At 32.0% G+C, this 27,430-nt stretch overlaps 1 protein-coding gene across 1 annotated transcript in view; it reads left to right on the top strand.

Annotated features, from left to right (window-relative positions):
• The first annotated feature begins 624 nt into the window (after positions 1-624).
• Positions 625-27,430, top strand: part of LOC142338255 (uncharacterized) — a 51,505-nt gene continuing 24,699 nt past the window's right edge. The window contains exon 1 of the mRNA XM_075387926.1: positions 625-788. Coding sequence (XP_075244041.1) covers positions 677-788 — 112 coding nt within the window. The 5' untranslated portion in view covers positions 625-676. The remainder of the gene's footprint in view (positions 789-27,430) is intronic.

Genomic DNA, 27,430 nt, shown 5'->3' with positions numbered 1-27,430 from the left:
GAGAAAATAATTGATAAGAGCATTTATTTTACAGTTTTTTCTGTAACCGTTTTTACCGAATGAAAACACAAAGAAGCGATAAAAAGCCTCTTTTTAGCTGAAGGAAATCGTGTTTGAAACACAAAAGAAAAGCGTAGACAAAAACTGTCGATAAAATTAATTAAAAAATAGGAAAACAATCTTAAAGAGTTCTCAACATTGTTGTTATTATCATAGGATTAATAGTGTTGATAAAACTTACGCAGTAAACAAGCTGCAAGCCGAATAATATGATTGGCCGTTTGCTCTCAGAAAACAAGGAAACGCAGAGCAAGACAAGGTCAAAAAATCGTTGGCAGTCTGTTGCATTTTATTGATACAAATGTTGTTAAAGGCATATGTTTCTTTCCATTACTTGTAAAATATTTATACTGCTAGCACGACAAAAAATTTTAATGATATTTTTCGTTATGCAATCCCAATTAAAGAAAACGTACCATTATTACAACATAAACGTGCAAATTATAACAAAATAAATCTTCGCGTACAATTAGGTCACGAGTAGTTGGGGGGTGACCGTGTAACATGTAGCCAATAAGCGGGAAGGAGTAACAAACGGAAATGATTCGAAAATTTTAGGACGAACTGACCGCTCTACTTAACTGGGCAAATGTGAAAGGTCTTCCTAGAGACAGCGATGCAGGATTTTTGGACTCAATGGAAGAGATTCGAAGAAGCACCTTTGAGTCAAAATAACACTCTCAGCGCCCAAAATGAAGAAATACGAAAGAATCGCGATCTTTTCATGAGTAAGTGAATTTTTAAATTTAAAGATTTTTCTGTTTCTGAAATCGTGAATTTCTTCTGATATCTTTTGATTTAAATTAGTTCAATGGAAAAAAAATTTGAAATCGACCAAGATTTAATTCTCAGCTGGAGCAAAAACAAATTCATATTAGCCGCGTTAGATTCAAAGAAGAATGTATAATTGAAGCTGAGGTCGTCAGCTCAGATCCAGTGACAAGAGAAAAAAAATTGTTTTAGTCATTTTTTATCCCAGTTCCACTATGAAGGTCTATATATCCACAGCAGAGAAGCATTTGAAAAGGCAGAACTGAAAACCCAAGATTTTTATGATAAATTTTTCATTTTGATCTTCATGAAAAAAGTAGGTCTCATGCACCAGGTTTTCACCGCTCCTGTGCAGCATTATGGTCTCAAACCAATGCAGACACTGAGAAATAAAAAATATTACGGATAACAAGTTCTAATTAGAATTCTCTTGCGCAAGGACGAACAAAGAATTATAGAACTGATCGTAAAACATAATCAACGACTAAAACCTCGAGACAGTTCATTTTAGTCAATTGGTTGGCAATTAGGTCATAAAAACATGCACGTAAAAAACGAATTTGATCGAAATATATTTTACCGCAAATTTTCTTAAACTTTTCTTCAAATTTTCTTCAAACTTCAAATTTATTTGCCCTCCCAAGACCATTTTCGCCTGCCCTACTTTGGTGACCTACTTTGCCATTCTCGCAATAGCAAAATCTCACTGTTAACAAAATCTCACTTTAGAACGGAAACCCTAGTGCCCATTGTGGCTTGCGCCCGACACTCGAGCTTAAGCGCTATCTTGTCAGGGCACTAAGTCTCTCAGGCGATTAAGATTTATATCCTTACATATATTTAGTGCCCATTTAGGCATGTTCAAAAATAGCGGTTCCTAATGCTAGTACTGGACTGAAGTCTTCTATTACCTCAATGTTTTCAGACAAAAACCACAAAGACTCTTTCCCATTATTTTATGATAGCTTTGCGTCTCTCAATTAAACTGCACTTCAAATTTTCCAAAAATTCATCCAGTGCCTAGGAGTTTTTCACAAATTCTCAAGTTGTTTAACAGTAGTGGATAAAACAAGGGATTCAACCACCAGTAAAATTTGTCCCTTTCTCCTAACGCTAATCGCGCATGTCGAATCGGCCAAATTTTACTGGTGGTTGAATCCCTTGTTTTATCCACTACTATATATTAGCTCTATATTCACTTCTTTTATATTTTAAATCTATCATTTCTTGTCTCACTTAGTGCAAACCACTAATACAGAGTTAAGCTGGTAATTAACTGTCATCAGACGGATCCGTGAAACGGTTTCACCGATATTTTGCGTTCTATCCCCACCGACTCCGGTGGACGTCCCCAGATACTAGTATAAAACTAATCAGTGAAACTGCTTCGCAGATGAGACCGTGTAAAAAGCACGTAAAACCAACTTGCAAAAAACTTGAACAAAAATTGAAAGAAATATTAAAATAATAAAAATTTTCATATATCCCCTAATCAATATTTAATCAATTTAAAAATAAAACTTTCTGTCTCACTTGGTGTAGTGGTTAAATCATCGAGTCTAGTTAAGTTGCTTTAGCAAACGGAAGGTTTGGGGTTTCTTCCTCACTGACTCCAGTGAACGTCCCCCGATCGGCGATGCCGCCTTTCAGGATTTGATGAAATACTATAAAACAAAGTGAGATAAAAAAAACCAAATTCACAGTTCTTAAAAAGGATAATCCCTGCTGTGAGACTGTATACGGGACACACTGTGATGGGTATACAGTCAAAAACACTGAGATCGGTGGAAACACAGTGATCAGTGTTTTTCTATGTCTTCTTGAATGTTATACTTATAAACATGCTCTCTGAATTGATTTCTAGTGTGACCATATCTATACTTATGAAGATAAATACATAGTCTACATTTCCTATTTCTAAATCTATATAATGATATATGTTTATAAACATTACACATACTACACGTTAGATATTGCTCAGGATCAGAATAATGATATCCCAAATGTTCTATATAATCTTTCACTTTAACCATATTTTTACAAACATAACAAGAATATTCTAATTCTTTACAATTATTACAACATTCTTTCCAAGGTTTATTTATACACTTTTTGCATTTCATTTTCATTGTTCGAAAAATTATTTTTTGATTATTTCCCTATAAAATACATCATGTCTCAATCAGCTAATACTAGTGTCATAAACTTCTGCGATGTCTGTAATCTAACCTTTGAATCAAAGAAGGCTTTATACAGGCATCAATCATACGATCTCAAACATAAGGAACTATTGGAGAAAATGTTTGAGTCTGAAGAAGAGAAAATCTCGGAGAGGGTGTATAATTTGGTTGAAGATGATTATATTATTAAAACTAGGGCTAAAACTAAACCAGCCACCAAACCTAAAACTAAAACTGAAGAGATTATCTACACCAGAATTAAGTATGAATGTAAAGAATGTCATGAAGAATTTAGAAGTAAAGTAGCTCTAACTACTCATTCATATAGTCACAATCGCATGTATCTAGAAAACACAGAAGACTTCGATATAAACTCAAGTCAGAACATGAGAGAATTTTATATTACTCATAAAGGTGGGAATTACATTGAAGATATAGATGAAGCAACTAATTACTCTTTAGAAGAAATTAAAAACTGTTACCAGTTTTGTAAAGTTAAGAGTTTTAAATATAAGATCACGGCTGAATGTGATTATAAGAAGAGAACCAAAGAAGAAGTTAAAACTACTAAAATATTTTTCAATACTGATTATATTAATAAACTGACTTGAATACTGATTATATTATTAAACTGACTTCAATCGGTGGCTAGATTTCAAAAAGGAAATATATGAAGGTTATGGTTATGATTTTGAGTTTCTTGGAATAAGAAGTATTCAGTTAAACATTGAACCAACTAAAGCATCTATTTGTAGTTATATAGATTTACCTCCTGATCTCAAAAACTCTAAATCGATATTAAATATACGTAGTTATAAATACAATTGCCTACAACTAACTATAACTGCTTGGCTACATCCCGCCCCACACCATGCAACTCGAGAAATTAAATTTGTAGATAAACTAATTGAACCAAGACAACAACATGAAGATGATTTTGCTTATATAATAAGAATACAGAAATTGTATAATTTTAATATTTGGGTATACACACCTTGTGGTAACGGTAAAATAGAATTGTTTAAACAAGTGGATGATTTTTAAAAAGATAGAAAAGATGTAAGAATACTAGTTTGGAGTAATGGTCAAATAGAACACTGTGCTCTAATAAAAAAAATGTAGAAACCTTGTTAGAACGACCAAATAAAAACAACATTAAATATTATTATTGTGATAGGTGTACCTATTGGTTTGACTCACAAATTAAATATGATAAACACGAATGCAGCACCTCATTCAAACCAGAGATTGTTTGTCCTAAGAAAAAACATATTACTTTTGTAAATGAACACAAACGTCAGAATATAACAAATGTTATAACTGCCGATATAGAATGTTGCATTGTTGATCCGCGAAGCGGTTTCACCGATGTCTCAACTAATGATTTAAAATATGTAATAGCTGAACATATTCCAATAGCTGTGGGTTACACCTGGCAAGGTAACTTCAAGCACTACTTCGGTCTAGGCTGCATCAAAAGATTTGCTAGAGATCTGTTAGAAATAGAAACTGAGAATAATTTCAAACATAATGAAAAGATGATATTCACAGAGGTAGATAAATTATATCATGAAACTAATAACACTTGTCATATCTGCAGCAAAACATGTATTAATAAAGTAAGAGGTCCTTGTCATGAAACTGGTAAATATAGAGGACCGGCATGTAAAATATGTAATCTAAGATACAAAACAACAAAACTTCATTCCAGTAATATTCCATAATGGCTCTGGCTATGACTTCAACCTACTATACAGTGAACTCTTTAAACAGAATAATGATAAAAGAAAAGTAGATAACATACCACTAGCTGCTGGAAAGACTAAGATGTTTAGCATTGGTTGTCTTAAATTCTTAGATATTTATAACTTCCTAGCTATGCCTCTAGATCAAATGGCAAAGATATACGGATGTAAAACTAAAACATTATATCCATATGAATACTTTGGTTTGGATGACTATGACAGCGAAGCTGCCAATGGTAGCAAAGCTACCTACCAAGAAGTTATAGGTAATCTAAAAATAGAAGACTTTAAATCCTCTCTACATAATAAATTAGCAACACAAGAAGAATTAGATAACTTTAATAATGAAAACAGTAATAAAACTGGTAAAGATCTAACTATAGAGTATTTACAAAATGATGTGGAAATATTAGACTATTGCATGAATGAATATGTTAAACTAAGTATGAAAGAATTCAAGCTCAATCCACTACATTACGTTAGTCTCCCGGGTTATAGTTTTTATTGTTGTTTAATGTCAAGCGGTGTAACATTAGATACATTACAAGATAAACAAATGCTAGATGATTTTGTTAGAGCAAAGCGAGGTGTTATATGCGGAACAATGGGTGATAGATATATAGATAACAGTGATGGTAAGACCATATGGTACATAGACGCAAACAACCTATATGGTTATGCAATGATGCAAAAGTTACCTTATAAGGATTTTGAGTTTATTACTACTACTACTCTAGATGTAATACTGAATACTCCAGATGATAGTGATCATGGTTACTATAGAGTTTGTGATATTGATTATACTAATGAATGTAAAGATAGAACAGAACAGTTAGAACTAATGACTAGTAAAAGAAAGATAAATGATAATGAATTGGGATGCAGAGAAAGAGAGAAAAGTAAAGCAAGAACAGAGAAATTAATCTTAGACCAAAACAACAAAACAGAATATATGGTTCATTATAGGATGTTAAAGTTCTATGTTGAGTTGGGAGTAAACGTAAGAAAAATACATAGAGTAATTAAATTTCAACAAGATTATATATGTAGCGATTATATTCAAAACAATACAAATAAAAGAGCAACAGCTAAAACTGAAGCAGAAAAGGATGTAAGGAAATTAATGAATAACTCATTATATGGAAGAATGTGCATGAATCCTCTACACTTCTTTCAAAGCAAGTTCTTGCATGATGAAGAAAAGATAATGAAAAGTGTAAGTTAACCAGCATTTAAGAATAGAACTAGATATAGAGATTATAGCCAAATAGAATATATAAAGAAAAAAATAGAATATGATTCTCCAGTATATGTAGGTGTTACTATATTAGAATTAAGCAAATTACACATGTATGATGTATTCTATAATATTCTACAACCATCCCTCAAAGATCTAACACTTCACTATATGGATACGGACAGTTTCGTATTAAGTTATAGTGAAGGTAAAGTTAGTGATGAGCATATGGACTTAAGTAATCTAGACATACCTATAAAAACTAATAATAAAGTCCACGGCAAGTTTAAGCACGAGCTGGGAAGTAGGATTATTGAGGAATTTATAGCTTTGTCCCCCAAAACATATAGCTTCAAAAATTATCCTAAAAACACTAAAGAAAAAGGAATAAAGAAGCATAATAATGCTAGGCACATAGATTATTATGATGCATTAATGAATAATACACAGAGAACAGTAGATGAAAGTAGAATACAAAAAGTTGGTGATAACATGACAACAACAAAAACGAGTAAGATTAGTCTAATCACATTTGATGATAAAAGATTATATGTAAATAATATTAAAAGCTAGCCTCATGATGAGAATCTATATCTATTCAAAAGAGATTTAATAAAAATGATCCACCAAGCATCAGTGAAACTGCTTCGCAGATCATTAGATGGAGACAAAGACATACTGGTTACTAATGTTCTAGAACTAACCATTAATGATGATAGAAAGTTAATTGAAGTTGCTATTATATCATATAACGAGCTTTGCTAATTTTTATAACAAATAATTATAGACCTAATTCATTCATTACATCCATATGGTTGGTAGTTAGTATATTATAAATCATTATCTGAGCCATATATTTTTTCATAGTGTCTCCCATGATTGTAATCTTATGTAGTGTAGCTCCAGCTATTATATTTTTATTATATTCTAGAAATTTTATTATCTTCCCAGCCCCATCTACATATTTAGAATAAGTTGAAATTATTAAATCATCATGATTTGGTTCCTTAATATGATCAATAAACTCATCTATAGTATTACAACGTTTTTTACAAGCTAAGCATTTTTTTAGATTAAGAGAGAAGCTGTTTTCATTATCCATTTTTTACTCTTAATTTAATTTTTCAATACATATAAAATGACTAAACTAGATAAACTTATAGAATTAAACAATCTAGAAAAACAAAACAGAAGAAATAGATTAGAAGATAAATTAAAACAACAAGAATATTATGGAGAAATAGAAGAGTTATTTGATCCTTTAACTAAAACTATCAGTGAAACTGCTTCGCAGATAAATGCAAACAATGAACGCAATCTAGCATTAAGTGAACAAACATTAAGAGCAATAGATTGGCAAAATCAAGAGTTAGATAAACAAACTAAGATGATTGGTGAAACTGCTTCGCAGATCGAGCAAGCTGGTTCCCAGTTTAATGAAACTGCTTCCAAGATAGGTGAAACGTTAAAGGGGACTCAAGATATAGCACCAGTTTTTGTTGATACAAAGACAGCCAAACTTCTTCATGACATGGGGGCTCAAACTAATCCTCAATTAAACTTAGAACTCGTAGATTTACCTAGTAGGAGATATAAAATGAATGGTGTTGGCATAACTCTAGAGCAGGGTGCATTTTTAGTTAGGGATAATGTATATGAGTTTTCAGAAGGATTTCTTGATTTTCTTACTAAATCAAATGTAACATATGATGATAAGGTTGAGGAAGATGAAAACAAAGTTAAAAGGTTTTTAAAGGATATTAGATATGATTTAGGAAAAGGGGATAAGAAAAGCGCTAGATATAGAACAATAAAACGTATAATGGGGGTAAGAGATGATATATTTGGCAGGGGATTAAATGGCAACCCAAATAATTTAGTAGAAAGACTAGAGTTATTAATACCAGAAACAAAAGCTGGTCATGATGGGTTATATGATGAAATGCTAGATATATCTAAGCAACTATTATCTATGAATATTATTCATCAAAACCAACTAGATAATTTTGTTTTTAATTATGGTAAATAGGTGAAACCATGACTACGTCCATCAGGGAACCTGCTTCGCAGATGACTATGTCCATAAATAAAACGATAGAAAAACAACAACAACAACTAGCTAAAGAAGTATTCAGTCCTCAAATAACAAAGTTTAAAAGACAAAGAATAATACCACTATAAAAAGATGAAACATGGTCAGCTGATTTAATTGATAAGTCATCTCTAAGTAAATACAATAATTATTATAAGTTTATATTAACGGTTATAGATATATTCACAAAATATGCATGGGCTATTCCTTTAAAGAATAAATCTGGTTTATCTATAACTAATGGTTTTAAAATAGTATTAAGTGAACATCCCCAAGGTGGCTCTGAACCTAGAAAACCAGAAAAGTTATGGGTAGATAGAGGTAGTGAGTTTTACAATAAAACATTTAAATCTTTACTTAAAGAATATGGAACCGGCAAAGCCGCTTCAGGGATAGAGCTATATTCTACTTATAGTGATTTAAAGGCTGTGTTTATAGAGAGATTCAATAGAACATTATTACACATAATAAATAAACCAATGTTCATCAATGGCGTGGTAATTGGGTTAATATATTAAAAGATGCTGTTGTAACATATAACAATAACATTCACTCGACGATTAATATGACACCAGTTGACGCTTCTAATAATCCTGATAAAGTTAAACACACTTTTAGTTTTAAGAATATTAAACCTAAACTTAACGTTGGTGATTATGTTAGAAATGTAGATAAACGTAATATCTTCTCTAAAGGTTACATTTTTAATTGGAATAGAGAATTGTTTAAAGTTAATGAAGTTCTAAAAACACAACCACCAACTTATAAAATAGGAGATATTAATGTTGAGATAATAGAAGGTAAATATTACGAACAGGAGTTATTAAAATCTGAGTTTGATTTTGAATCTAATAATAAAGTTTTAGAATCATTAAATATATTTCTTAAAATAAATAATGACAAGAAATAGATTCAATCAAGCTAAACATAAATCAACATCAACATCAACAAACAATTTAACACTAAGTAAGGCCCGAGGGTTGTTACTAGAAGATAATGATAATATTAACATGAAGGATACCTATAAAATTACAAATGTTCATCCTCCCACAGATGAAAAAAATGTTGTTAATAAAAAGTATTGTGACAATAACTTATTATCCTCTTCTAATAAAATAGACATTTTAAGTAAAAACATAACTGAACTAAGAAAAGGTGACTCAGTTAAGGCAAGAATTTGATAATAATAAGTTTAATCAGAATATAACTAACATACACTTAGATGAAATGTTTACTAACGGTCTGAGAGAAATCAAAGAATACAATAAATCTCTCAGAGGTGTTATAGTACAATATGTAATTGCTATACTTTTACAAAGTAAGTTACTTGATAATAAAGAGGAAGACAGACTTGAGATGCATTATAGTTTTAATCAAGAAGATATAATGCAAGAAATAGAAAGAATTTTTACTAATGAAAATAAGCAAAGCAATGACCAATCCAACAGCACCGAGTGAGAGATTACTATATCCCAACTTGTCAACCGTTAATGAACAATACATAAACGAAAAGATTCAAGCTAATAATAAATTTAACAACAATATTAACATTATAAAAGATATTAGAAATTACTATGAAACTGAAACTAATAACTATAATAAGAAGTTAAGTAGATATAAGAATTAACATAGCTGAGATAACAGAAATAGTATTATCATCAATAGCAACAACTGCAACAACAACATCAGTTTCAGTTTCATTAACAGGTATAGGATTAGCTTATTCTATACCAACAGCTTCTGCTACAGCAACTGTTTGTGGTTCATTATCAAAAACACTTAATACTAAAATTAGAAAAAAAATTATAAAGTATTCACAAATGTATATTTTAAGTAAACAGTTTAGTGATAAGTTTAAAAACTATATACTAAATCAATGAATGATAATAAAATAGATAATAATGAGTATAATGAATTTGTTAAGTTATATGAGGATTATAAGAAGAATAAGAAAAACAAGCTGAGTATTTTTTTAGATTAAAGATATTAGTGCTTAGTAATAACAATGTTTTTAGTAATAATAATATTAGTATTAATATTTATCGATAAATATATAATCATAATCATAGCTATAATCATAATCATAAACATAATATAATCACTGATATAATCATGGATATAATCATAATCATAATCATAAACATAATCATAAACATAAATATAAATATAATCATAATCATAATTATAATCAAATAATTATCTTTTCTTTGTACCTAAGTATAACCCTCTTCCTTTATGTGCTACTTTTATACCTTCACCAGTAGTTGCACATTTAATTAAATCAGGTGTAGCCGCTAGAGCTGCTTTAGGGTTTCTAGATGCAGCTGCACTTCTTATTTTACTTGCTAATTCTAATGCTCTTACTGGATTATTAGCAACTTTCTTTCCAATATTAACCGTAGCTTTACCAACACTTTTAAAGAAATCTTTAAGTCCTTCTGCTTCTATTGTTGCATCAGATACTGTCATTGATTTATTCCTTCTACATTTAGTGCAGGATCCTCTTAACATCTTAGTACCTTTTGAAGTAATAGCTCCACTTATATTATTAGTACCACTATAATGTCTACCTCCAACACAATATGAATTAGTTTTGAACTTATTTAAAAGACTCATTTCTATATATAAAAAATAATGGAAGTTAAAAAGTATAATCCCTTTGTTGTTATTAAGCCTAAGCCTAAGCCCAAGCCCAAGGTTAAGCTTGAAGCTAGAGGCTTGGCTCTAGAGAATAAAAAGAAATTAGACATTATTTATGCTAAAGGTTTTGTTAATACTAATAAGAAATAGATAGGTATTAACAAGAGTAACAATTAGAGCTGACTATCTATAAGTATAAGTATAAGTATATGGTTATGTATATAATTATAACAATAACTATATTATACTATAATTATAAATTATCGCTAGAGTTATATCTAAAATTAGAAATATCGCTAGAGTTATATCTAAAATTATAATTATATCTTTGACTTAAATTATATCTATGATATTGTGTCAACCATCTTATTACCATCACTATTCACACTAATAACCTTCCTAGTTAATACTAATGCATGACATATAACATCTGCAACTGCAGCACTAAATTTATAATTAAGTTGTATTGGTTGTGGACCTATATGATCCCTTTGATATCTAGTATCGAATACATATATTCCATAATTACTTTTGAATGTTCTATGATTTATATATGGCTTTACATTATGTGGTAGCCCATTATAATCTTTATTAAAGCTAACAATCTCTTTAAAAGCCTCATTATAATTTTTGATTCCATAATTAATATTCATTCTATCCTCGGGATAAAACTCACTACCAATCTTACAATAACATTCAGTAACATTCATTACATCAAATGTACTTGCATCATGAGTTTGTTCAATAACATTATTATTTTCAAAACCAACTATTATATATTGCGGTCTTTCCATACCACTTTCCATACCTATATCAAACAAGAAGTTAGTAGCATTGGGTACATTCTTATAAAATGTCTTTCTTTCATGATAACTAAAGTCTACATTATTCTTTTTACTTTAACCCTTTTGCACAATAATTCTATTATCATTACTAGGATCAATACTAGGTACACACCATGATATATCTCTAATTTCTATATTACCATCATTAGCAACTGCACCAGGATTAGCATTAACTCTATATAGAGCTCTATCATTATTATCTCTTTTTAATAATAGTTTAAATCCTAAACCATATATAATCTTTTCTAAATCATTTACGAAACCAAATATATCACTCATCTTAACCATCATATACATATGTCCTCGTTGTGCAGCAATATGGTCACCTTTAAGCTGACTATCTCTATTGCCCTGATTTCTAACAAAACCACTCTCATATTCATCACCAGTACTAATTAATAACTTTTACATCAATAGATTAGGATGACAATGATCTATATATTCAATAGTCCTACCACCACTCTTTTCAAGCTTAATTGAACTAAACAATGCCATCATACCATAATTAACTAATCTAATATTAGCATCATTAGCAAATACACCACCAGCATCATCAGATACAACAAATTCTATCTCTAGATATGAATCACGCAAATTTAAGTGATTCTCTTCTCTATTGAGTTTGATATTAATGTTAGTATTAACCGTATTCATTGTTGCCAGATTATAGGGTTTATATTTTATAATCTTACTTTTATGTATATCATTATTATAACTGTAAGTTGTATCCAAATTAAAATTAAAATCCATAAGTTGTATCCAAATTAAAATCCATTTTTATTAGATAAAAAATGACAGACAACTTGATATTATATGAACTACAAAAGATACAAGAAGCTTTAACTAAAACTAAAGAAGAGAATACACTTAACTTTAGAATGATAAAACCAACAGAAAAATTTAACTTTAGTGAAGCTATACTTAATACAACAAAATTAGGTTTAATTAGATTATCTGATTATAATTCAGTGTTTAATGTGAATAGGAGAAACAATCAATTCTTATATGCTAGTACTGTTATAGAAGATGATGAAGCTTTACCTCGGGCTCTTAGCTCTGACCCTAACCTTAACCCTATCTCTACCTCAAGCACAAACATTACATCTATACTTAATTATAATTATAAAGGAATCCCGTTGCTATATTCAACTATTACACCGGGAGCATATGAGTTAACTGACATAGCAGAATTAATAAAAGAAGCAACTGATGGTAATGTTATAATGGAACCTGATAAGAATACGATGAAATGTTTAATGGAAATAAAACAAGGAGCAATCAGCTTTGATATAGAAAACTCACTAGCCTCATTACTAGGATTTGGAAAAATAATTTATAAAAAATGTAGATATAAATCTCAGAAAATTATTGATATTATGGGTTTCAATAATATTAACATTCATTGCAATATTATATCTGGAGCTAAAGATAATGGTAAAGATACAGATATATTATATACTTTTAATCTAACAGAACCACCAGGTTACTTGATAAATATTATACCAACTAATACCAACTATCTTATATCAAAATGTAACCAAAGATAGAATAGAATATATTGAATTTCATATTAAAGATGAGCATGGAAGACCTATAGACTTTAATGGAGATGTATTAAGTTTTACTTTACATCTGTGTTAACAACTTCGTTGATCTGATTTACACTTACACTTATCTGCGAACGAGCTCTGCTCGTGTTAAGCCAAGCAGTTTCCCCCGATACTTGTACTTACACTTATCTACGAAGCAGGTTCCCTGATACTTGTACTTAGACTTAGACTTACACTTAAACTAAACTACCAAACTCTCCGATCCCAATTAATTCTTAGTTTACCATTAATATTTTTATTTTTAGTTATATCAATGACAATATAATTATAAGGATCTTTCCTTACCTTATTACATATATTAGCAAAGTCATTATAACTAAGTTCAATATTATTAAAGAAATCTTGATATATCGATGCTAGGACTTTACCTCTCTGTTCAAATAAAATAAATAGATTACAGTTCTCTCTAACACTCTGCCTATCCAGAGAGAACAGGTTTTGATTAAGATGTATCATATTGCAATTATTATGTCTACCTCTACAAAAGTATTCATTAATAACTGGCTCTTTGGCTCTAACATCATCGAATATAATTGGTTTCTTTAAGTCTTTGGGTAGTTTATCGGGAGATGGTAACTCTTTTATATCTTTAATAAATTCTATAATTGCTTTAAGGTTTATTCTTTCTATACCATGGTACTGATCACTAGTAGGTCCAATCATGTATAGCTTATCAAAGTATATACTAGCTAAATTTTTTTTTAATAAGAATGTTTTACCACATTCACTAGGACCAGATATTATACATCTAAAGTTATCTAGGAATGCGGCTTCAGTAATTATATCATCATCATCATTTAACCATGAATATAGATCAATATATATGTTTATAGAGATACTGTTAGTAGGACTAATGTTATTAGATTTAAACTTTTGATGAGGCTTCACCCATGTTTCACCATGCTTTTCATCCAATATATATAAAATTATCATTATCATTATCATTATCATTATCATTATCATTATCTTTATCATTATCATTATCATTATCATTATCATTATCATTATCATTAGCATTATCAATGTCATTACCACTATCATTAGCATTATCAATGACATTATCATTATCAATAACATTAACATTATCTTTATCATTAAAATTATCATTATCATTAACATTAACATTATCTTTATCATTAACATTATCTTTATCATTAACATTAACATTATCTTTATCATTAACATTAACCTCATCATTATCTTTACTACAACCTAAACAAAAACACTCATTATATATTCCTGGATATTTACATTGATTAACTAGAATATTCAAAGCACTTTTATTTCTAAATCCTCTATCAATAAGATAGATCATATATAAACAATAAGCCCCACAATAAGATTCATCATATTGTTGTGTTCTCTCATTAGAGCCTAGATCAACATATTCTTCTAAAAATAAAGGTGGAGTTTCTACACCAAAACTATCAAAGCAATACATAGGACCATCTTCTCTTCTTATAACTAAAACCCAATGTGTACCTTCAGTTGGATGTAGATTTACAATAATGTTAGAGTTAGGTTCACTTACCATTTCTGGTCTATCATCTCTCATTACAAGTCCAATTGGTGTTAGACTTATATCTTTGCCTATATATTTTATTCTGATATCACTCATAGCATTATTATCAATATTAAATTTATTATTGAATTCCTCAAAAAGTAGGATAAGCATTTTTATATATATAAATTTATCAAATCTAAGTCTAAGTCTAAGTCTAAGTCTAAATCTAAATCAAATCTATATTTATTATATAAAAATGCAAACAGGTAGTGCAGTTTTTATTTTTATTATTATAATTGGAATTTGTTATATAATATATGATTCAAGACCAAGTAAATATACAAAACTAGAAGAAAGCTTTGGTGGATTTATGAATAGGAACCTACTTAGATTTGATTATGAAAAGTCACCATTACATACTATTGTTTATGGTGGAACTGGTACAGGCAAAACATATTTTATTAGACAATATTTAAAATTATACTCAGTCCAAAATCAAGATGAAGATCAAGATCAAGATCAAGATCGAGATCAAGTTCAAGATCAAGATAAAATTATAGTTATAGTGTGTAAAGATGACAGAGACTGGATAGATCCTGAGTCTAAAAAGTTTTATACTGGGTTTAATAAATGTGATATAAATATGATCACAAAAAAATATGCATAAATTTCAAAATTGTGTAATAGTACTTGATGATATGGGTGATAGGTTAAATAAGGATATAGGTTACTATTTTACTGAAGGTAGACATTATAATATTCAAATGATTGTAATGTGTCATAAACCAGCTCAAATAATTAATACAGCAAGAATGAGTTGTGATACTATTTATTTAACAACTTATAATGGACCTGACCTATTTAAAAACTTTAATGAGATATATAAATGTGAACATGACTTCAATAAAAATAATTAGTGAATTAAATAGTAACTATTATAATTATACAGATGGAATGTCAGATGAACTTCGTTATGGTATAATTAAATATAATAAAAAGGAAAAAATTTTTTATTATTATTAGTAGTAATAGAACAATGATATATGATTAGAGAGTTGGTTTCTTTGATTTAAAAGCTCTTAGTTTAAAAGATGATTTGGAGAGAGAAGATATAAATAAACTTATAGCATATATGAAACCACTAATGATTAATGCAACAGATAGAAATGTTATTAATCATGATAATTATCAGTTTTATTTTAATAAACGTCTGACTATAAACAATATTAAAGTTCAGAATGATGTTCCCATAAAGAAATGATTATGGGAAAGGGTATGAAAATTTTATCAAATATTGGTGGAATTATAGGCGCAGGTTTATTTATATTTAATTGTTTTTATCCTAATTCAATATCAAGAAATGCTGGAACTGTAGCAATGGGAGCAAGTACAATGTTGAGTAGAGTAAATACATTAGTTAATGTTGGATATGGAGAAGAGTTGGAAGGTGAAACACGAAGCAATTATACTGATCAGGGAAGCAGTTTGGTAAACCACGAACTTTGTTCGTATACTGATCAGTGTAACTATGACTTCGTCAATGAAGAGATGGGAATTTTGAATAGAAAGGGAGGAAGATTTTTAAACAAACTATATATAAATAATGCAGAATTTCGAGAAGAGATTATAAATTTTGTTAAAGATGAAAAAGAATTAGACCTTGATTTGATTTTAGATAAGAGATGTAAAACTAATACACTAATACTTTAGGAAATAAATATTTAGCAGAGTGTATCACATCTAAAGATAATACTAAAGATTTAATTGAAATCATGGCTAAATATTACCCTGTGAAGGATTAGGTAAATATTATAGTTTACCCTATTATAAATGCTTTTACAATGTTTAGAGTGTAACTATAAATGTGGAAACATTGCTGTTTTAAAATATCATTATGAATCATTTCATAAAGATAAAACTGATAAATGCATGTGTGGTAATATAATATTAAGTGGTATTTGTGCTAATATTTTTTCTCCGTGGGGTTGTTCTTTAAAAAATGAATCTAGTTCTAGTTCTAGCTCTAGTTCTAGTTCTAACCCTAGTTCTAATTCTAATTCTAATTCTAGTTCTAACCCTAGTTCTAGTTCTAACCCTAATTTTAACTCTAGTTCTAACCCTAGTTCTAGCTCTTGTTCTAGTTCTGGTTCTGGTTCTAACCCCAGTTCTAGCTCTAGTTCTGGTTCTGGTTCTATCTATGACTATAAAGCTAACTCAGATCCTAAACCTAAACCTAACTCAGATCCTAACTCCAACCCTACCCCTAACATTATCCCTAACCCTAACCTTAACCCCAGCTCAGAAGTATTAACTAGATGTTGTAATAAGTGTAATTATATCAAACCACTAAATAATTTTGATGAGGGTAAGTATACATGTAGAAGTTGTACTTCTGCTAAAGTTAATTGTCCTTATTGTACTTCTGTTGTGAGATATGATGGGATACGGGCTCATGTGAAGAAACAACATCCAGATATAGAATTGACTAGAGGATTTAGTAGAAATCTGCAAAGCAGGTTCCCTGATATAACTGATCGGTGTAACCGCTTCGCGGATAAAACAATTAATCCTAGTTGGCAAAGTCCTAGAGCTGTAAGTCCTTTAGTTATTAACCAAACAGAGGAAAGTTGTTCATGTAAATACTATAATTTTGTATCATTTCTTATTAATAATGGAATAAATATAGAAAAAATATAAATTTATTGAAAAGTATAGATAATTTGAAATAAAAAGTATAAAAAAAGAAAAAATATATCAAAAAAGAGGGATTCACTCTTTAAGAGCGAAAAAGAGCGATCTTTTCTACTGGGGATCACTCCGAATAAGAGTGAATCACTCTTAAAGAGTGAAATGTAAATTTTGCTTTGATTTTTTGATTTTTTGTTTTATTTTTGATTTTAATTGATTTCTTTATTGAATTTAGAGCTAATATATAGTAGTGGATAAAACAAGGGGCTCAACAAACAGTAAAATTTGGCCCGATTCGACATGCGCGATTAGCGTTAGGAGAAAGGGACAAATTTTACTGGTGGTTGAATCCCTTGTTTTATCCACTACTTTTAACGGGTAAAAAAATACGGTAGTCAAAAACTGTACAAACAAGTAAATCTGAAGGAGAATGATCAGCAGGTGCTATTAGATATGAAACAAACTAAAATCGATAAAAGAGGAAAAGTTATAGTTTGCATTGATCTAAAAAAAATAAAGATCTCAAACAGATCTGTTTTTTTAATTGAATTCGTAAAGTAGCAGCTTGTTTGAAAAAATGCCTATAATTCGTGCCTATAAAACGTATTGTAGTGCATATTGTAAAGTAGCCATTCAAAAAAGGTCATATTTCTGCCTTTTCTGTTGTAAATATTTAGCTATCTCGTTGACACTTTTTCCTTTAAATGCACGTGACATCAATCAATTAATTGTAATAAATTCAGGTAACCAAACCAAGAAATCACTGAAAAATAATTTATACCCAATGAAATACATATTATAAAGTTTTATAAAAGATGACGCTAGTAGCCCAGGTTGAGGTCCCAGACGGAAAGTCGATATGTCCAGACCGTCCCAGACGGAAATAGCCTATGTCCAGACCGTCCCAGACGGAAAGTGCCTATGTCCAGACTTTCGTGCGTTCACCAGACCTTCGTGCGTTCATGTCCAGACCTTCGTGCGTTCACCAGACTTTCGTGCGTTCATGTCCAGACTTTCGTGCGTTCACCAAACTTTCGTGCGTTCATGATCAGACTTTCGTGCGTTCACCAGACTATTCGCGATAATGTGGAAAAGAACCAAAAAACTCAGATCAAGCAAATGTCCAAAAATCACAATTTTCTTATGGAAATGCGTAGTACCAAAGCCAAGAAGCCCTTTGTATAAAATAAAAATATAATAAAGATCGGATGCTGTTTTACTGGAAAGAGGATGTGACCTGTTGTTGCAGAGACCAAGTTGCCAAATTGAAAAAAAATAATGTACGAGTGAAAAAACTAAAAAATCAACTGATTTTTTCAAAAGAAACAATTTTAAAAGTTCAAACCAAAAGAACTTTCACTTTAAAACAGAAACAGATCAATTGGCCACTGCTCAGAATTCCGGTTGTGTTTAATATTATTGAGACCTAATCATAGGATCACAAAAAACAGCCAATAAGGACAGAACTCAAAATTTTACAAACAATTTTTCGAAGCCACAATATTGAAGCCATTATATCTATAATACATTAAAACCTTTAAAAAGTTTAAAACTGATAAAAGCAATGAAATATTTTAACTTTTTGACTTTAACAGCCTTTTCTAGGTAAAGGGTCTTTGCGAAAAAGACAACAAAAAGAACCACAAATATTGACAAGCATCAAAAACACTCGAAATTCTTATAAAAACACATTTCTAAGCTCTATAGACATTAGTCAAAACATAACCCCAGCAGAAAATTTATGAGTTCTGGCAATACTAAGATTAAGTTACTTGTTGACCACAAAGAGAAAGAAGAATGGGAATAACAAAAATGTTTTCTTTAAAAATTATTTGAAAGTCCGTTGGCTATAAATTGAAATCTGCAAATAGATTCAGTTAAACGACCATTGAAATTTTCAAGGCTTTTGATTGCCATAACTATGCCAAACGACAACAAAAAGAATAAAAATTAGAGGCAAAAAACAAAAAAAAAATATGTGTTTTTGAAGATCACGGATGCGCATCCGTTAAAACTACAGGCTAATCACACGTTCTTTTGCGCATTCCTTCAATACTAGTTGGAAATATTTTTCATGTGATCACTTGAAAAAAACAAAAAATAACAACCCCAAATACAAGACAATATGAAAAAATTGGGAAGTACAAAATCGTATTCTTAAAAAAAACTAATTTAAAGTCATTAAGAGTTCTGACTCTAATCCAAAATCAGTAACTATATTCATTTAAAAATCTGTAAGAGCAATTAGAATTTTTGATTGACAGGAATATGCCGCACAAAAACTAAGAGAACCACAATTAAAAGCAAAAACAAAATCACATAAGTTTTGTGAGAGAACGGCTTCGAAGTCGTTAAAACTATCAGCTATTCACAGAATTCATTAAAAATGCTCATTTTGGGCATTTTTCAATGGCAATTTGAGCTAGACTTAATATGAATAGTTGAAAAGGGAATAAATCACAAAGACAAGAAAATAAGCAAACTTCCACAAATCTTTTATGAAATTTTGTAGTAAGAAAGCAAAAAGAACCTTGCTTAAAATAAAACCACTTTAAGACTATTCTTTTCTTCATTTGGAATAAGTTGTGCCCTACATAATATAAGACTAAGCTACATGTAGACCGAAATAAGAACAAAAAAGGACGAAATTCAAAACTTCACTGGCATTCTTTTAAAACAAATATGTACAAAGGTCATAAGAGGCATTACATAACAAGTGCGTATGCGTGTGTTATATGTGTATGTGTGTGCTTGTGTGTGTATGAGTGTTAGGGTAGGTGAGGAATTAACAACGCGTGAACTCTCTGATTGCCACCAAGAAATGAGGCACTACTTAGCGTAAAACGTAGTTTTTAAAGGAATAACATAGACGGCAGACTGCAGGAATAGATGCGAAATAGACTTCCGTGTCGTAAGATAAAGAGGTAGAAATAGATAAAAGAGAGAGAAACAAATACAATAGAAAATATAAAAATTTTAATTCAACGGGTGTATCATTAAGAACATTTATGGGTGCAAAAACATGTGACAACGGACAAGATCGAACTTAAGTTCCCGGCGAAAGAATTGTGAGCGTTAACCAGTCGTCTGCCAGGCCCTTGTTTCTGTTTATCTTTCAATCAATTTTGTTTCACCAACAAACATAATTTCTAAATTCGAGCCATATAGGACACCCAAAGAGCACGAAATCAAGCGTGAAACAGTCAATGAAATAGTCAAGCGAAAAAACGTTCTAGAACAAATGAAAAACGGAAAAGAGCGGGAGAAGACGAAACAAAAAAAACACATCGAGTTTCAAAATAGAATTGAGTTCACTGGAAAATAAAAACTACTGTACCGAGCCAGCAAACTTGTTGAACAATGCTAAACAAACAGAAACAATTTGAGCAAAAAACTATCAGCTTTTGCTGAAATTGTGAAGCTAACATACCCCGAAGACATTCCACTGAAAGACATTTCAACCATCTCAACCATTAATCCAAAAGCACACGCTTGAAAAATGTTAAGTGTTCAGTGGAAAAATGTTCAATTGCAATTCACTGAGTTTCGATATATTAAAATTTTCAGAACCAATTTATTTTCTCTAAAACTTGTCCAGTATTCCATCCCCAACCCCTAAAATTTTTCACTGGCCCTTAAAACTGATAAAATCTAAAAATGACATAAATTTTCGAAAAACATCAGAAAACAATTTTTGTTTTTGAAAAGTCGCCCAGATTCTTGATATTAAATTCATGAATACCATTCCAGTAAAAACATTTTAGTAACTTCTTATCGGAACCCCTAAAATTTCCAGTGACACCTAAAAATCAAAAAATTTGTAATATGGCACGAAGTGTTAAACACTTGAAGGAAATTGTAAAATTGACAAAATTAGCATAAAAACAATGTTAATATCCTCAAAACCACTTGTGCCCTCACAAAACAGTCCAGTAGCCAATCTCATAGCCCTAATAAAGTTTTGTTTCCCCTCAAGGACAAAAACTGAAAAAATGACAATTGATTTTTGAAAAAGTTAGAAAAAAAAGAAGCAAAAATAGTTTTATTTTGCGAGTTTAAGTTTTCATCAACTTTCCAAAAAGGGACATAGTAAGTTATTGTATCTCATAAAAGACCTTTATAAACATTGATAAACGTAAATTTGGGAATAACCAAACACAATACTCATCAAATAACGTCAAACCGAATCAAAAATCATCTAAAAATCATCATCAAAATCGAAAACCATCCAAAAAAAACCTGACAAATTGCATACTATTAGGCTTGAAAGCTCATAAAAAAGACCTTTTCAACCTGAATTTAGATCTTCCCGGCAGCTGCAGTACTCTAAGCACTTGAGTGTCTACTTAGGGGGTCAGTTAAGTGACAGTTAAGTGACTACAATAAAAATTAATGACTAAGTGGCGTCACAAGTTGATCCCGTTTTGAAAGATCAAAGTCATGAAAAAATGTGGGAAAACAGCATACAAAGTAAAAGACCGAGTACCAAAACAATCCAACTCTCAGATTTTAAAAATAAACGTAACAAGACAAGTCCTCAAAACAATCTATGAAATTGAATGGAAACCTTAGAACTACTGTGTTTGAGCAGCAGATCAACTGAACGATGCCCGCCAAAAAGACAAACAGTCTCATAAGTTTACATAAACTCAAATAACCAAACTAAAAAAGCATAGTAATTGCTAAGACTCTTGCATCTTTCACCTCAAAGATTAAATTTTATCCATTTTAATATAACCATTAACCAACGCAAAAGCCTTGAATGTGGTTTATTGGCCACGAAAGATCACTATAAAACTCAAAAAAGCATATCAAATTCCAAATAAGTTCACTGGCACTTAATTATCGATGAACAAGAAAAATGAAAAACATTTGCAAAAATTTCAAAAAAAAAAATGCAAATTTTTTTATTGAAACACCTTTTCTTTTATTGAAATATTGCTAAATTTCGTGATATTAATAACTTCAGAAGCTTTCCATTGTTTCCGGGAAACATTCAACATCCAGATTTTTAAACTTAAAAAGATTTCACTGACTCATGAAAATTCGAAAAAGGATAACAAATTTTGGAATCTTTATTAAATCCGTTCCACTGCCACTAGAAACTACACAGTTACAATTTATCAAACTCTAGACGAGGATCGATATCCCTTGACGCTGGAAATGCTCAAACAGTGACAAAAAAATTTCAAAACATTGAAGAAAAGAAGAGATAAACATCATTTTGCGTGTTTTTGTTTGCAGTACCAAAATATATGGCTCACAAAAGTGGTCATGAAAACTGTTTTTGCCGTTTAAAGGACCTTTATCAACTTTGACAAAGGTAAATTTGGGACTGATCAAGCAAAAAAAACCTCACAAATGGCACGACTTGAAAAAAGCCATTATTTTGGGCTCGAAACCTCCTAAAATTGACCTTCTAATCTTTAACTTAGGCCTTTCCAGCAGCTGCACCACTCTAAACACTTAAGATAATGCCTCTAAAGAAATTTAGACCTCAATGTAGCTGTGAAAGAAAATTAACAATGAAGTTAGGCTCAATCACCAATTATGAAAGTTGATCAAGCAAGAAGTCATTATTTCATACTTTTTCAAGCGTCACACTTTTTTTAACATTTCACGTTTCATATTACACTAGACTTTAAACTTAATCAATTTTTCGCTCAATTTTCACACTTGTCTCGTACAATCTTACAAAATGATATAAAATGAGCAATCAACTGAGCAAACTTCTTGGAAAAAATTCTTGGAAGCCTTAAGGCATGTTTCTTTGAAAATTTTATTGGAAGCCCCATTTTTTCTCATGAGATAGAGCATACACTTTTCAAAGATAATTAAAGCAAATAATTGAAAACGGTCACAAAATATGGAAATTTGGCAAAGAGGATTTTTTAAGGTCTATAATTGTGTCCATAAAAAGAAATGTTTTTTACAAATTGCTCATTTTTCTGAAAACCATAAAGAGTGATAATGAGAATGACACAACAGAGCCAGGTGACAACCTCTGCAGTCCATTAGCTCCTACGATAATATTCAAGGAATTCAGAAAAGAACACTATTTGGGTTGAACGATTATTCAATTGTTGGATTGATTCGCTGCACGAGAATTGCAATGTTACTATAAATTATAATTGAACTCTTTCTTTGAGTTTTGAACAGCAAAATTAGGATGTGAAAAAGTTGAAGTATAGTTCTGGGAAGAAATCAAAAACAAAGGAGGTTGATATCGAGAGCTGTTTTTAAGGAAATATGAACAGAACTCGGAACATAAACAGAGGATTACCAGCCGCCCAGGCCGAGGCCTCGACTTATGAAAAAACTATAAAATTCTAGTAGGGGGCACAATTAATACAATGGTCGAGCTTCTTAGTTAAAGTCGCGCTAACATCTTTTCATGGGCCGAGCTGAAGTCTTTTCATAACGAAGAAGGTACTGCTGGGGTCTTTTCATGGGTTCACCATAAGTCATTTCATAACCAACAAAGTCGAAATAAGCCCTTTTCATGGGTCCACAATAGTCTTTTCATTAGTCTAATTTTTCTTCTGAGTTCAAAATTTTCAATTTTTTTCTGCTTCTGTACTTGCAGAAGCAGAACAGGAGCAAGACTAAATAGCTTTGCACAAGAGCAGTCTAACTTAAGAAACAGTTGGAAAACTGCCAAAAGCCTTAAGAATTACGTCAAATCTTAAGATAAAGGGTTATGGCAGCATATTACCACACTACTTGATTGAATGAAACCAGCTAACTCAAGTGCATTGGTCCTAGTCGCATTAGCCATTACAAATTTCCGGCGTTATTCAGTTTGTTTTCCCTTCCAAAATAAAATTACGAGCTGTTTTTGAAGAAAAAAATGCAGGTTTTTGAGGGATCCGTGGCTGTTCTGAATCGTAAAAGATGAAGGAGCATACATGCTGACTACGTTATATGGAATATTGCACGTAAAATTTTAATTGCAAAAAAAGCAAATATATGAAAAGACCAATGATGGACCCAACTTTAACTCGACCTGGTTTGCAAACATTGTGTCGAGCTTAAGCCCAGCCCAAATATTGGGTCGAGCTAAAGTGTTTTGTAAAATTTTGGGTCCAGTAAAAGTCTTTTGCGAAAAATCTGAGTCGAGCTAAAGTTCAAAATGTCTTAATGTCCAGCAAAAATCTTTTCATAGCTCAAATGAGTTGAGTGTGGTCTTTTCATAGCATATTTTGGTCGCAGCATTGTCTTTTCATAAGTCTGTACCCAGACCTGGGCGTCACTTGATGAATAATGCAAAACTGTCATTCTCGTCTCACCATTCTCGTTACTAGTCGTTCTCCACACGATTTAGTAGCATCGATTAATCGCGCAGCATGGTATATAAATTGGATTTAACTACAGTGGTGAAAGTTGTTCTTGGACTATTTTAACCTAAATAATTGTAAAAATTTGACTTTGATTGCAACGGGCTGTTGCAATTAAATTAGGATGGAATCTTAGTTGTCCATATACGAACACGATAGCTGCAGTTTTACCCCAGTCGACTTTTACGAATTCTAATGACATGGATTTAACTGCTTTAGTGAAGATTCATCTTTATTTTTGCTGCTGGATCAGCTTTAGGTTTGGTGAGATGTTGATTGATACACGTTTGTATGACACGTATCTGTTTCCTCAAAAGATGATGGATCGGCAAAGAAAACTACAAACAACACAACGTGCCAGTGGCGAACAAATTCAATTTGAATTGCTCTACAAAACAAAAAAACGCACGTTTGCAATTCATGTTAGCAGCTTATTTAGGCCAACTGGAGCTCTTGGCAATCCAGGTCTCAAAAGACTCATTTCCCAAGGAATATGCTATCCCAGGTTGAGGTCCAGACCCAAATTGACTTCTGATCAGACCCAGTCGAGCGCACACCCGTGTGTTCCCAGACCGAAATTACAGGGTCTTTTCCGAAGTTCGAGCGCACTACGGTCTGATCATGGTCTGGAGATGGTCTGATCAGAGGTCATTTTGGTCTGAAAAGTCTGATCATAGGCGGATTCGAGCGCACTTGGGTCTGATCAGAGGCGACTTCGAGCGCACTTGGGTCTGATCAGATGCGACTTCGAGCGCACTTGGGTCTGATCAGAGGCGACTTCGAGCGCACTTGGGTCTGATCAGAGCCGACTTCGAGCGCAATTGGGTCGGATCAGAGGCGACTTCGAGCGCAATTGGATCTCATCAGAGGCGACTTCCAGCGCAATTGGGTCTAATCAGAGGCGGATTCGAGCGCAATTGGGTCTGATCATAAACCACTTCGAGCGCACTTGGGTCTGATCAGATGCGACTTCGAGCGCACTTGGGTCTGATCAGAGGCGACTTCGAGCGCACTTGGGTCTGATCAGAGCCGACTTCGAGCGCAATTGGGTCGGATCAGAGGCGACTTCGAGCGCAATTGGATCTCATCAGAGGCGACTTCCAGCGCAATTGGGTCTAATCAGAGGCGGATTCGAGCGCAATTGGGTCTGATCATAAACCACTTCGAGCGCACTTGGGTCTGATCAGAGGCGACTTCCAGCGCAATTGGGTCTAATCAGAGGCGGATTCGAGCGCAATTGGGTCTGATCATAAACCACTTCGAGCGCAATTGGGTCTGATCAGAGACGACTTCGAGCGCAATTGTGTCTGATCAGAGGCGATTTCCAGCGCAATTGGGTCTGATCATAACCTGTTCGAGCGCAATTGGGTCTGATCAGAGACGACTTCGAGCGCAATTGTGTCTGATCAGAGGCGATTTCCAGCGCAATTGGGTCTGATCATAACCTGTTCGAGCGCAATTGGGTCTGATCAGAGACGACTTCGAGCGCAATTGGGTCTGATCAGAGCCGACTTCGAGCGCAATTGGGTCTGATCATAAACCACTTCGAGCGCACTTGGGTCTGATCAGAGGCAATTTCGAGCGCAATTGGGTCTGATCATAACCTGTTCGAGCGCAATTGGGTCTGATCAGAGACGACTTCGAGCGCAATTGGGTCTGATCAGAGGCGACTTCGAGCGCAATTGGGTCTGATCATAACCTCTTCGAGCGCAATTGTGTCTGATCAGAGGCGACTTCGAGCGCAATTGGGTCTGATCAGAGGCGACTTCGAACGTTTTTCCGTTAAACTTCCGTAGTCTAAAATCTCATTGAAAATCAGGGTCCGTCAACACTCAATGGGCCGCAAACGACCAAAAAAATACAAAACACCGATAAAATCAAAGAAATAAAATCAAAGCATCATATTTGAGAATAAGGACATCAGAATTGATTTTTTGTTTTTTGACCCAAAACATGAAAGTGTTAGTTTTTTGAGAACAAATGGACTATGGTTTAGGGTTTCTGAGGGTCAAAACGAAAAATAATTAAAGAAAACGAGAACACATCAAAGAAACATTTGAGCATCGTATTTGAAAATATAGACATCAGAATTGATTTTTTTTTTCGTTTTTGACCCAAAACATGAAAGTGTTAGTATTTTAAGACCAAATGGACTATTGTTTAAAGTTTTTGAGGGTCAAAATGAAAAAAAAATCAAAGAAAACGAGAACACATCAAAGAAACATATGAGCATCGTATTTGAAAATAATGGCATCAGAATTGATTTTTATTTCGTTTTTGATTATAGGTTGATATCGAGATTGGTTTTGACAGAAAAATGAGAAGCTGGCTCATAAAACATCAGAATTTATCAATTGAATAAGTCACCATTATCCGGGTTGAGGTGTCACCGCTAAAAAGCGCTAAAAGATGTAAGGTTTGCGGTGAATTTTAGTAAAAGTTAAGATTTGCGTTCAATGCGATGAATGCGGTGAAAAAAAACTTTTAAGCGGTGAAAATTTTTTTTCAGCGCTCAAGCGGTGAAAGAGAAGATTTCACCGCTACAAGAAGGATGCGGTGAAAAAAACTTTCACCGCTACCAGCAGAATGTGGTGAAAAAAAACTTCACCGCTACCAGCAGAATGCGGTGAAAAAAATTTTTCACCGCTAAAATCGCAAATCTTACAAATATTCACCGCGCTAATTTCAACGCTTATCTTATATTCACAGGAAATATCATTG

The sequence above is a fragment of the Convolutriloba macropyga genome, chromosome 4, assembly GCF_964194025.1.
Source record: "Convolutriloba macropyga chromosome 4, txConMacr16.3, whole genome shotgun sequence".
NCBI lineage: Eukaryota > Metazoa > Xenacoelomorpha > Acoela > Convolutidae > Convolutriloba > Convolutriloba macropyga.
Note: the sequence above shows the minus strand (reverse complement) of the source record. Positions and strands in the feature narration are given on the sequence as shown.